The sequence below is a fragment of the Pelodiscus sinensis genome, chromosome 3, assembly GCF_049634645.1.
Source record: "Pelodiscus sinensis isolate JC-2024 chromosome 3, ASM4963464v1, whole genome shotgun sequence".
NCBI lineage: Eukaryota > Metazoa > Chordata > Testudines > Trionychidae > Pelodiscus > Pelodiscus sinensis.
The window spans coordinates 17,732,267-17,745,614 of NC_134713.1; the positions used below are offsets into that span (position 1 = coordinate 17,732,267).

Genomic DNA, 13,348 nt, shown 5'->3' on the forward strand with positions numbered 1-13,348 from the left:
GTCACTGGAAAAGGCCAGGCAGTTTGCACCAGTGGTGTTCCTTTTCCTCTGTGAAGTGTGCAGGTGGAGGGGCCATGCTGCCAGGGGATCCTAGCAGCTGGACAGTATGGTTATGCATTGGAGCACCAGTGCCCTTGTGTGGGGTATGCAAAAGGGTGCCAGGCAGTGTTCCCTGTTAGCTGTGTGATTGTGTGACAAAAGCCCCCAGCTGAGCAGCAGAACCCACACAGGTGTGTGTGTGAGGGGGGAAGGGGGGGGGTTCTTTCTATTTGTGGTGCACATTGGCACACGCCTGAGTGTGCACAGAAAGCACCAGGATGGAAAAGATCCCCACAGGGATGGAAAAGCTCAGAGGGAACACTCGTGCCGGGTGCTGTCCCCCAGCGCCGTGCCAGCCCATTCCACACGGGCACCTAACGGCAGCGGTCACCAGCGCGCGATGGCTGGGAGGGGGCACGTGCGTGCGTCCGCCGAGGCGCCGCAACCGCCAAACAACCGGGAGGCGCGTCGCGCGCACGCGCGGGGCCGGGGCGTCAGCGCGCGCCCGGCTTCCCCGCCCGGGCGTCTTCCGAGCTGCCTCCGCTGCCGGGCGGAAGAAGCGGGGAGTCGCCCTCCTTCCGCCCGGCTTGGCAGACGCTGCTCGGCAACCGGCGCCTGCAGCCCTATGGCCGTGGACATGCTGGGAGCCGCCGGGGAAGGTACGTGGCGGGGCGTCCAGGCCAGGGCTTTCCCTCCCTGCCTGCCTGCTCCCAAGCGACGTTTCCTGCCCGGGCGGGGCCTCTCCCCGGCCGCGCCACGCAGGGGAGTAGTGCAATGCCGGGGGCCGCCTGTCCGTCCGGGAGCTGCTGTGCCGGGCACCTGCCGGGCGCTCAGGCCAGGGCTCCTAGCTGTGCAGGGGACGGGGCGGCGGGGCTGCTGGGACACATCAGTTCCAGTTCCGGATAATGCCCACAGACCGCTTCTGCATGTGGACCATCCCCATCGCGCAAGAAACAGCCACTTCCCTAGCGAACGTTGCATGCAGGCGTTTTCTGTCGTGCGAGACAGAATAGGGGTGGTGCCACAATATTGCCTGCAGTCAGAGCGCAGGACATATCGAGTCATGTGTACCGTAATTTTTACACCATGACAAAGCAGGGATGCTAATTGTATGAGCATATTGTATTCAATGCTTCATTCACTAACAGTGTTGCCAGAACAGATTTGTATGCATCTATGCATTCAGTAAAATCAGCGTCGTAAATAATGTTCCCAGTCGTCTGTTTCCTGTGATGCTACTAATTCTCAGGTAAAATATCTCAGGATATTATCTAAATAACATCTGAAACGGACACGATGCCTCTAGAAAATAAGAAGAAAAACTCCATGGCCTAAATCCCTATAAACAAAGAGTGGGACTGACAAAGGGATTTAGGCATTGCAGTGCTGAGTACTATAGCACTTTACTTTTAGATGCTTAGAAAATAATAGGATCAACACTGAGAGATGCTAACCCAACTCAGGAACTTAGGCTCCCTGCACAATGCCCAGGAAGAGTTTAGATGCAGTGCACAAACACTTGTACACTAGGTCTTGAAGCTCCCTAAACTAGCCTGTGGGAGATACCAATGACGGGTATATACAAATCCAGTGATTACCAACCAGGTTGTTGTGTACCCCTGGGGTACTCATGTCTTCCAGGAGTTGCATCAACTTGTCTAAATAGTTGCATACTTTTAAAAAAGGCTATATAAAAAACACCAGTGAAATCTGCAAATAAAATTTCATACTTGTTTATACTGCTCTATAAAACATACACTGAAATGTAAGTGCAATATTTATACTCCAGTTGATTTATTTTATAATTATATGGCAAAAAATGAGAGAGCAGTTTTTCAGGAATAGTGTGCTGTGACTTATATTTTTATATCTGGTTTTGTAAGCCAGCAGTTTGTGAGGTGAAATTTGGGGGAATGCAAAACAAATCAGACTCCAGGGTACAGTAATCTGAAAAGCTTGAAAACTATTCTCCTAAATCATACCACCTTTTCAGAGAGAGGTCCCTAAATCTTGGGCTTTGTCTGCACTTAACAGTTTAAAGTGAAGTTCTTTAAACTCAAAGTGTGACCATGGTATAAGTGCTGGGAAAGAGGTCTCTCAGCACTCTATGTAAACTATCTTTGCAAGAGAAGTAGCTAACTAAGTGAGGTTAGTATTATCTGGCCATGTGAACTATGGTACAGGCAGTCCCCGAGTTACGCGGATCCGACTTATGTCGGATCCGCAGTTACGAACGGGGCCGTTCCTCTCCCTGGTCTCCAGCAGACCGGGGAGAGGAAGCAAAGCGGCGGAACACATGGGCAGCGGACAGGGCTGTCCGCTGCCCACGCGCTCCGAGGCTTGGCTCTGCTTTGCCCCCCCCCCCCCCCCCGGTCTGCAGACCAGGGGGACGGGGGGGGGGGGCAAAGCAGAGCCAAGCCGCGGAGCGCGCGATCAGCTGACGGCCCAGACGCGTCCAGCAGTGGCTGAATCTGACAGACCAGGGGGACGGGGAGCAAAGCAGAGCAAAGCCACGGAGCCCGAGGGCAGCAGGACAGCCACGGCGCGTCTGGGCTGTCCCGCTGCCCCCGTGCTCCATGGCTTTGCACCGGACACCTGTGGTACAGCAGCTGGGGCGCTGCCAGTTGGTCCCGTAGTGCCGCTCTGGGCGCTACTGGACCAACCGGGCAGCACCCCAGCTGTTCTGCCCCAGGCGTCCTGATTCAGCCACTGCTGGTCAGATTCAGCAGCGGCTGAATCAGGACGCCTGGGGCAGAGCAGCTTGGGTGCTGCTGGGTTGGTCCAGTAGCGCCGAGGAGCGGCGGCGCTACTGGAGCAACCCAGCAGCACCCCAGCTGCTCTGCCCCAGGCGTCCCCAAGTCAGCCGCTGCTGAAACTGACCAGTGGCTGACTACAGGAAGCCCCTGCCCCGGGCTTTCTGGAATCAGCCGCTGATCAGTTTCAGCAGCAGCTGACTTGGGGATGCCTGGGGTTCTTAAGTTGAATCTGTATGTAAGTCAGAACTGGCGTCCAGATTCAGCCGCTGTTGAAACTGATCAGTTTCAGCAGCGGCTGAATCTGGACGCCAGTTCCGACTTACATACAGATTCAACTTAAGAACAAACCTACAGTCCCTATCTTGTACGTAACCCGGGAACTGCCTGTACTCCTTACTGTTGCAGAGAGTATGGGAAATTCACAGGAGAATGTGGCTGTCACAGAAAATTGATGTAAGGTACCTCGAATCCAACTATGCAATTTATGTAGCTCAAGTTGTTTATCTTACATTGATTTTTCTCCGCTAGTGTAAATCTGGCCTCAGGTTCTCTTCTTCCTACAACTATAATCTAATGCAGGGGTGAGAAATAATTTTTGCCCTGGGGCCACTTAAATTTTTTTTGAAGTAGCCCTGGACCACCCTGGGAGGGGCAAGGCCTAAACAGAAAGGGGTGGGGCTACCCAGCCCCAGACCATCATTGGTCTGGGGATGGGGGTGCCCCTTTGTCCCCCCCCTTCCCATTAAGCACCCATGCCCTGGAAGAGGCTTGGCCCGCTCCTACACCCTCAGGCCAATCAGGGCCTGGGGGTAGGGGAGCACAGAAAGCCTCCTCCCGCCCTGTGAGGAGCACGTGGCAATTTGAAGTACCGCGGGCTCCTCGCAGGGCAGGGCGAAGGAAGCTTCATGCAGCTCCCCCCAGCCCCAGGCCCTGATTGGCCTGGGGGTAGGGGAGCAGCAGGGTCTCTGCAGGCTGGATCCACCTGCTTAGTGGACCGGATTCAGCCTGTGGAGGCCCTTTTGCTCACCCATCATCTAATGTCTGAAGACAGTGTCAGTGGAGAGGTTTTGATTTATGCCAGCTGAACATGTGGCCCTCCGTTTTTGTTTGTTTTTGTTTTTACAGGGCTGGATAATACTGACCTCACTTGGGCAGAAGAACATAAACTTCTTTTCTGACAATATTTTTCAGTAGTTTGTTATGATAAATCATAACGAAAATATTCAGCAGCCTGGAGCTAAAACACTGGGTTTGTGCAATAATATTGCTGAGTATTGTTTCATAGTATTTTTTATTAGATACTAATTAGAAATGTTTGCGATATAAATTCTTATCAGCTTAATTGTCCTTTCTTCTGGCATTCATTCTTGCTTCCAAGTTGACACTACAGCATGCACATGCTATGAAATCCAAGTCCTGCTGTATTAAAACTGTAGCAAGAAAAGACATCCTAACCAAAAGGACATGTTTCTGGCCTATCAATACAAACTAAATTTCTTGTATTCCTTCTTTTATTTTATTTTTTTTGGTCTGATTTATTAACTGATCCTTGAAATCCTATTCATGTCGGTGGTCCTCATTCATGTCCCATTGGAATTCTTAAGTGAAATCCTGGCCCTACTAAAGTCTAAAGAAGTCTAGTAATTGACTTAACTGGGACCAGAATTTCACTGCTTCTGTGAATAAAATATTGTAGGATCAGATTGTATGTAAACTCTTCAGAGCAAGGTAGTTAGACTAGATTTTGAACTCTATTACCTCAGAGTGAATCCCAGCTAACATCACTGATTTTCTAACAAAACCACTACCATGTACTGAAGTTTGTAGATTTGTGAGTATTGAGCAATTTAATAAAACAAGGGTAACGCATCCTTTTATTTTGACGAATGCATCATTAAAATATTTAAAATGCTTTTATTAACGATACAGGGAAAAGAGAGAGGGAAGAGAAAAGGTTAAAGCATTTGAACTACAGCCTGCGTGTAACTGTGAAGGTTAACCAGTGAGCCCAGGCTCTTGGGGTATGTCTACACTAGCCCCCTAGTTCGAACTAGGGAGGCTAATTCAGGCATTCGAAGTTGCAAATGAAGCCCGGGATTTAAATATCCCGGGCTTCATTTTCATCTTCCCGGGCGCCGCCATTTTTAAATCCCCCTTAGTCCGAACTCCGTGCCCGCGGCTACACACGGCCCGGAGTAGGTAGTTCGAATTAGGATCTCTAATTCGAACTACCGGTACACCTCGTTCTACAAGGAGAGGGATTTAAAAATGGCAGCGCCCGGGAAGATGCAAATGAAGCTCGGGATATTTAAATCCCGGGCTTCATTTGCAACTTCGAATGCCTGAATTAGCCTCCCTAGTTCGAACTAGGGGGCTAGTGTAGACATACCCTTGGTTACACTTACATGTCTCTAATGATTTAAGACCCAATGATGTTATGCTGGATCCCATGGTGCCAGGAGATGTGAGGGGAGGAAGGGGGCAGTCATAATGGAAAGCTCACTCCTTTCTATTCTTTCAGTCAATAATGGTTGCATCTGCCTGCTCTATCAATTTTCCTCCCAAAGTGGCTCTTGTTGTTTTTCTTAAAAAGGACTCCAAAAGGGAGTGATGGCTGGAATTGCCCTTCCCTTCATTTTTTGTTCAACAGTTAGGCTTTGTTTCTGACATACTATTTTTGGTTTCTTGATTTCCAGTTCCACGCTTCTTTTGTTTAGCAGGCATTATATTATTCTTGAGTTATGTCAGTAGCCCTTTTAGTTTGGATTAATTCAATTGCCTCGCTTTTGCGCTTTTTCCCATCAATATTCATTGTCATACGGGAGAGACAGAAAGAGGCTTGGCTTTCTACTGTATCCCACACACCTTGGGTCTGGCATTGATGGCATCCTGCAGAGAGAGAACTTCTATCCTCGCTGGCTGGAGGACAGGGTTTGTGTTTGGGGAAGGGTGCATGAGCAACAGACGCTGCTTGCCAGAGATAGAGATACTGGTTTTCCCACCTCTTCATCCCCTGGTTAGGTCCCATGCATGGGATCAGGTTCCTCTGTATCACCGTGCTTGACCGGGAGTGGATGCTGACTGAGTGTGGGTATGATTAGGGGTTTGGAACGGGTCCCATATGAAGAGAGATTAAAAAGACTTGAACTTTGCAGCTTAGGAAAGAGGAGAATAAGGGGGGATATGAAAGAGGTCTATAAAATCATGACTGGTGTGGAAAAAGTAAATAAGGAAAAGTTATTTACTTATTCCCACAAGATAAGAATCATCACATGAAATTAATAGGCAGCAAGTTTAAAAAAACAAATGAAAGTTTTTTCTTTGCTCAGTGCACAATCAGCCTGTGGAGCTCCTTGCCAGAGGATGTGGTGAAGATGAGGACTTTAACAGGGTTCAAAAAAGAACTAGATAGCCATTGATGGACCTAATCTCCATGAATCTATTAGCCAGGATGGGTAGGAGTGGTATCCTTAGCCTCTGTTTGTCTGGAAATGGGAGACAGGAGAGGAATCACGTGAGGATTTCCTGTTGTGTTCCCTCCCACTGGGGTATCTGGTATTCACCACTGTCAGCAGACGGGATACTGGGCTAGACGGGATACTGGGCTAGTGGCCCAATTGTTCTGTTCCAGTATGGCTGTTCTTATGGTATGACCCTGTGCTGTATGCAGCACTGCTATGTGGTTCCATGACCCCAGATGCCTTAGTGGTTGCTTGTCGTGGGAAGGTGTCCCACCACAGGTATCTCACAGAATAAGGAAGGCCTCTCCGGGAACTTTGTGAGCAGGACCAAGGGTTTCTTGTGTGAGAGCATCATTGGACTGAGTGCTCCGGACTGGTGCATCACGTACACCCATCTGCACAGGCTGTTGTGCAGCCCCCAGGCTGAGTAGGCCAAGAGAGGAGCATGCAGCCTGTCGCCTGCCTCCGGGTGTAGATAAATTATAGAACTCATCTGAAGTTCCTTCCCCAGGTTCCTCCGAAGCCTTGGAGATGTCCTAGTAGGAGACCAGCTCCAGGGTGAGGAGCAGGTCCTGGCTTGTGGGCATGGTCATCTGGCTGGCTGCATCCTATGCCGCCTCATCCTCCACCACCTTGTCCTCCTGGAGCCTGATGGTGGGTGTGTCCTGGCCAGACTTGATGATGACAGCCATGCATGTGGCTGGTTCCCCTCCCAGGATGGCATCCAACTGCACGTAGTAGTGGCAGCTGTGTGGTGCTGCCCAGGAGCATCTGCTCTGCTCCCTAGCCTTGTGGTAGGCCTGCTGGAGCTCTTTTTTTTTTTTTTTTTTTTTTTCATCTGGCACTGGTCAAGTGTCCAGCTGTGTCCTTTGTTGGCCTGGCTGATGGCAACCCGGTCATATGCTTCTGCATTCTTCTTCCTGGTGCAGAGACCCTGGAGGTTGGGCTCCTCTCCCCAGACCTCAGCGAGGTTCAGGATCTCCACACCGGTCCAGGTCGGAGCTCTCCTGCATCCCTGACCAGTGGCAGCCGAGGGAGCAGCAGTAGTGGTGGCAGCTGCGGGAGGATTTAATGGAGTGTAGGGGTCACTTACGGCTGCCTCGACTGCTGCTGTGTTGCATGGAGCTTTCACAGCTCACCACGTGGGACAAGCCCTTCTGCTGCTGCTGGGATTTTTAAGCTCTGCAGGTGGAGGAGAACAATGGAGAAGCCAGGTGTAGCCAGAGCGTTCAGAGCTGCAGCTGGGAGAGACTTTGGAGGCCAATTCTTTGAAATAGCAACACCTGAGCTTTCCACACTCTGGTTATTTCGAGGTAACTATTTCGAAATTAGTGTAATTCCCTAAGAAAAGCAGGAGCACAGATTTTAAAATAAGCGGCCTGTTATTTTGAAATAATGGGCTTGGTAATGTGGATGCTCTGCTTATAAATTTGACCTCGGGGGTTATTTCGAAATAATGCCCTAGTGTAGAACAAGGCTTAAAGTACTTAAGATTTTATACTGACCGCTTCGTGTTTATGGTGATGCTTTTACTTTGGTTACTTTGTCGGTAATGTCAACTTGCAGTCATGTCTTGTTATATAGCTTATAGCATTTTGAATATTAGAGCCTTCCAAGTACAGCTATCAAAACATTATATAAATGTTGTGCTTTGTTACTACTCTTCCCACCACTCCTTACCATTTTATGGTGTGATAAACTGAGGCATGGAAAAGTTAATGAGTGATTTGTCTAAGAAGTGACACGGGAAGTTTGGAGCAATGCATCTATCGTGCATTAGCACAGAACCCACTCGTGTTACTGTGGCCTCAGTTCAGCAAGGTATTAGCCTGACTTCAAGCATCTGAGTCAGTGGAGTTACTCTCATTTTTGAAAGCGTGTTGAATGATGCTCTCCTTGTCCTGTTTTAGTCAGTGTAAAATAATCCTTCTCTGTTGATCTCTTTCCTGCTAATCCACCAAAAATAAAAACTGTAAATATGTAAAAACAACGAAGAGTCTCTGAGCTGGGAGACATGCGATCTTTTGTGGCTGAAGGTAGGGATGTTAAATTTAGATTAATTGGCTAATTGAATAGTTGATGCAATTTGCATTGACTGTTGGATTAGTTGATAAGGGTGCCTCCGCCTTTGAAATGTAGCCCTGGGACTGTTGCTACACTTCAAAGGTGAAAGCACTGGGCCTTTGTGCTCCCCAAGGCGTTTCAAACCCGCAGCACTGCATGGAGCCGGGGGTTAGTGGGGGAGTCCCCACCTGACCCCGGGCTGCACATGGGCACATTGAGCCCAGGGTCTGGCCCCGGGCTCCATGCAGCGCTGCTGCTTTGAAGCATCCCGTTCTCTTCCCACCCCGCCCCCCCTTGCTGCCTCTTTCTGATAGAGGCAACAAGGTGGGGGAAGCAAGGGGGAGCAACTAGTCTACTAGTATGTTGACTATCCAATAAGCCAGGGGTACTCAAGCTTGTGATACCGCGACTCCCCTCTCAGTTGCTCGCGACCCCCCTCTCCATTGCTGCAACCAGCCTCTCAGTTCCTCGCAACCCCCCGAGGGGTCAGGACCCACAGTTTAAGAAACGGTGCAATAAGCATTTGCTTATTGGACAGTCGACTAGTTGTTCACATCCTTAGCTGAAGGAGTGGTGCCAACACGGCTACCTATCTGAGACTTATAAATATATAGCACTGGGGGTGATTTCTTTTTGTCCAGAAAAGCTCAGTAGGTCTTTGCACTGTACGCTTTGCAACATAAAATGTAATGCAAGATGGACTGACCCAGACATGTAGCAGGGATAACAGTTGTACCGTGTTACTCCCCAATTGATCAATATGTACGAGCATCTTGTACCCCCAACTTAGTGACCTCTGTATCTTTATACAAAAGCAGCTGTTATTTTAGTGGAACACTGGAGGTAGGAACTGGGTTTATTTGATTATTTATAATTTAATGACAGCGTGTGTGAAGTGCTAATTACAATATATCAGTAAATAATTTATTTATAACAGCCTCTTCTTCTGTTTAGCAGAGAGTAGGAGACCAAGATCAGAAGAGCAGGTCCCTCTGCATGAAGAATTTATTTACTGTTGTGGAGCTGCTACTCAAGTCTTAAAGTGTGGGCCTTGGAAAAACCTCTTGGAAACTGAAAGTAAAACTCTCCCGAGACTCTTATTTCTGATTATTCCAGGTAAGTTTAAAAAAAAAATCCAATGCTGTCATGAAAAGGACACTTGGTGGGTGGTTAAAATTAAATATGACAAAATTATCCAATACATCACACAGGGAATTTGAGGTAGAGGCAGGAATAGAACCCAAACTCTTGATACTTTAATCACAAAGTCTTCATTCATTTGGTTTCTTAAGATCTATATTACAAGTAGTACTTTAAATGAATAAAACTGAAAATGTGCAAATTCTGATGTGCTTCTTATCCAGTTCACTTGCTTTCTGCATCATATTTATCTTGAATAGTTGAAGCACAGTGAGCAGTTTTGCTCTTCTTTCTGGTCAGTTTCACTTTGCAACTCTTGTCCTTTAGTATAATGTTACCTCATCAGCCTTGCACAAACGTCCAGTGAATCGTTAAAGTTACAGAGAAACGTTCCAACTGCAATTTAAAATAAAATAATTTCTTATTAGTTTTGTTATAGATTTCTTTAAAGCAATTCTAGATTTTGAGTCTAAACTACCCTTTAGATCAAATGATCTTAAAAATATCCAAGATTATTGCTCACATTTATTTATATTTTGTAGAATCAAAGTTGATAATACTTGCCAGATTAAATAGAATTAAGATTTAAGAGCCAAAATCATTGGTGGGAGTTTTGCCATTGACATTAGTGAAAGCAAGTGCTAGCCTCCAATGACCAAGTATACCATAACAATTATTATTATGTTGAGTGAATTCAATAGTGATTGCTTATGTTGGAGGAGGGGGCCATCTCTTTTGGTACCTTTTAACTCTATTCTCTCTCTATCACAGTACTGTACTTCAGAGTTAATGATCATTGCCTGAGAAACAGTAAGGCAATGAACAACCTTTGTGGTGTTCTACTTCCTTTTCATGTGTTTGACTAAAAAAGTTCTTAAATGTTCTCTAGGGCTATACAGTTATTCAGGGACAGATTAAAAAATGGTTAATTGTTTGGGGTATGGTGTATTTGGACACAAGTTGCATCATTAAAAATAGATGTGCTGGTCTTATTTCAGTGGTATTTGGCATCTTAGCATCAGGTCTCTAAATGTAAATTGTGTGAAATACACTGAATACAAATATATATTATTTCTGGACTGTGATTGGTGAAAAGCATATTACATATTTAAAAGTGTTTTAAAAACATGCCCTAAAATGTTATCTCCATTTCTACAGCAAAACAAAGCAAAGTTTAAAAAAACCAAAAACAACAGCCATGCAATTTCCATCATTTGAATCATATGCAGGTTCTGGAAGGCTCCCCTAGAGTTGTGTGTGTTTGATACTTCTGGGCATATCTCTTTGGGATTTGGGCACTATGTTTTGTGTGGCGTGTACTGGAGTTGGGAGATCATTTCGTTTTAATGCATCAGCTAGTGTTAAGATTTTCACTATTTAACTGATCATTGAGAAATAATGCTCCTAATGAGTAAAAATCAGCCCCGTGCCACCTTTTCAAGGTAACAACTGGTGAAAAGTACTAGGGATGTTAAATTGAGGTTAATCATCTAATCGAGTGGTCGATGGAATTACCGTGGACTACTCAATTAGTCGATACGGGGGAGGGGTGCTCTCTACATCCGCTGTGACTCTGAAGTTTAAATGCATCCCCCTCTCCCACTGCCTCTGACAGAGGCAGCAGGGGGGAGGAAGCAAGTAGTTGACTCGACTACCCGATAAGCATATGAGAGTAGTCAACTGTTCCCTTACATTCCTTAAAAGGTACTAGGTAACATTAGTAAGGGTGGCAGAATCTGTTCCTACAGTGACCTCTGTCTGAGCAGACCTCCCACTGAAATCAGCAGAGCTCCTCAAAGGAACAGGATTGGGACCAAAGTCTGTAGCATGCAGTCTACTTTCAACACATGTAGTTTTGGAAAGATAAAAAGGTCCGTTGAATTAAATAAATGTTCCTTGTATATTGTTGATACTTTCCTAAACATTGCTCCTGCCTTCAAGTGGTGGAAAAGGGAAAAGAATTGTTGTTTGTGAAGCAGAGGGATGCAGCGCTATATAGTTTTTGAGAGATCTATTTTGCAGAAACTTTGTAACTCTTTTGACCAAGCAAACACCCGGAAGGAACTGAAGTGAAACGTTCATAGCAACATTTGGTCTTGCGGTCTGGGAGCCTTTACCAACAGTTGATTCACGTTTTTGCCATTTATTTTCTGTACAAATTGGAAGTTCCCCTGTCTGTGAAAACATTTTTTTTAAAAGAAACAGGCTGCTAAACAAGATTTGGACCAAAGAATAATGAACGATGGTGAGGGCATTTCCTGGCAGTCAGTAACCAGCTGGAGGAGCTGAGAGCCCTTGGCTTTCCCCCAGCCCCATAACCAGATGATTGTTTTTTCCGTTTTCAGTTTATAGTAGCAATAATGACCTCCTGGTTCCTAGCAGTTAACAAAGTACCTTCTTATGTGTTAAAGCGTCTTTCAATTTTTAACTTTTACCATAGATACAGTGATCTCTTTACAGTACTAGTCTTTGCCCTAGCAGTAGCAGCTGTAGAGTAACCAACCAAGATGCAATTCTGAAGATAAATTATGCATGTATTAATTTCTCTTAAGGTGATTGTCAATATTTTTTGACCTGGGAAGTTAAATATTGACTGAAGCAAAGCCAATGTCAAGTTTTTTTTCTCCAAGCACTCAAAAGTTAGGAAATGCTGGAATTAAGGTTTCCTGTGCAACCTTCTTTTGGTCCTCTTGTGAGAAGTATTATGATCGTCTTTAATTACATGGTCGTATACTCTTTTTTTTCCCCAAAGTTCTTTTTTCACCCCTGATACTCCTTTCCCCTTCAACAACAGTCCCAGCCCTGACTCCCCTGTTTCCATCTGTATTCCTTGCTCTTTCCCACTTCCAGCTAGAGCAGGAAATAGGTTCCCCCTCCCATGAAACTTTTAGAGATTTCAGAAATGTTTCCATTCTACATCAGAGTGAAACCAGAATTTTTCAGAGTTTTTCATGCAAAACCAGAGAGACATCTGCCTTAACTAGCCAGTAACCAGTGGGTGGGATGTTCAAATTCTGCTGCTTTCCCTCATCCCCGGTGAGTACCCTATCCATCAGATATTCTGGCATAGATTTTAACCAGCAATTACATCCTGGACCTGGAAAGCCTTTCCCAATGGAAGTGTTGTCAAACCAGTTAATTCCCATGAAGAGTTTGGGATTTTAACAATTAGTATTTTATGATCAAAACCCAAAAGTTTTGTTTGGAAATTTTCAACCATCTGCATTATTGACTCCTTTTCTCATGTGCTCCTTTTCTACCCCTGTGCCATTTTCTTATCCCTATGCAAAGAAGTCATGATGTTTCCACTTCTCTGCCTGGCGGAGGGAGCACTGGTGCACAGAGTCGATAATCTGCCTGCTCTCAGTTCTTGTACCTAGCCCCACTCTGACACACAACAGTGGAGAGGAGCAATCATAGGAGGCCTACGCAGCCCTAGAATGGTGCATGCAACATTGTTTGGTTTGTGGGGATGGTGCTTTTGCCATCTGGTTAACATATAAAGGTTGTGAGGGAGATGGTGTATGCTTGGTATGGACAGACTCTTTAGACCTCCACATTCTTAATACTGAGCATATACAAAGTGCAGTTTTTTCAGTAGTTTATAACTAGGAATTATTTGGGTTCTTTCTTTTTTTAAATAAGGCCAAAATGAGGCACATCACTAAAACAAGCATGACCCTCGTGCCAAATTTCAGTTCCCTGCTGCAAAGCACGGAGACTCTAGAGTTTCTTTCCAAAACAATTGTAAGGTAGTTGTAAGAATTTTTAACATGGCCGAAACAATGTATTTCCCCCTCACCTTGTTTTTGAAAGCAACTGAACTGTTTTAGCTGAAACTTTCCAGAAAGTCTGGAAAGTGCCTTAAGCTGGTGACTAACAGACAAA

The 13,348-nt window shown here is 46.0% G+C and overlaps 1 protein-coding gene across 6 annotated transcripts in view; it reads left to right on the forward strand.

The window, feature by feature from the left end:
* Positions 1-507: 507 nt before the first annotated feature.
* The window catches only part of LDAH (lipid droplet associated hydrolase), a 202,121-nt gene continuing 189,280 nt past the window's right edge, over positions 508-13,348 (forward strand). For 3 of the 6 annotated variants that reach the window (XM_025189098.2, XM_075923427.1, XM_014577950.3), the window contains exon 1: positions 9,297-9,436. Coding sequence is in view for 2 of the 6 variants with exons in the window: in XM_006131858.4 (XP_006131920.1) it covers positions 665-698; positions 9,275-9,436 (196 nt within the window). In the remaining 4 variants the exon portion in view is untranslated. Of the gene's footprint in view, positions 699-9,274; positions 9,437-13,348 lie in introns of those variants that run through there. The other 3 variants (XM_006131858.4, XM_006131859.4, XM_025189097.2) reach the window with 3 other exon arrangements.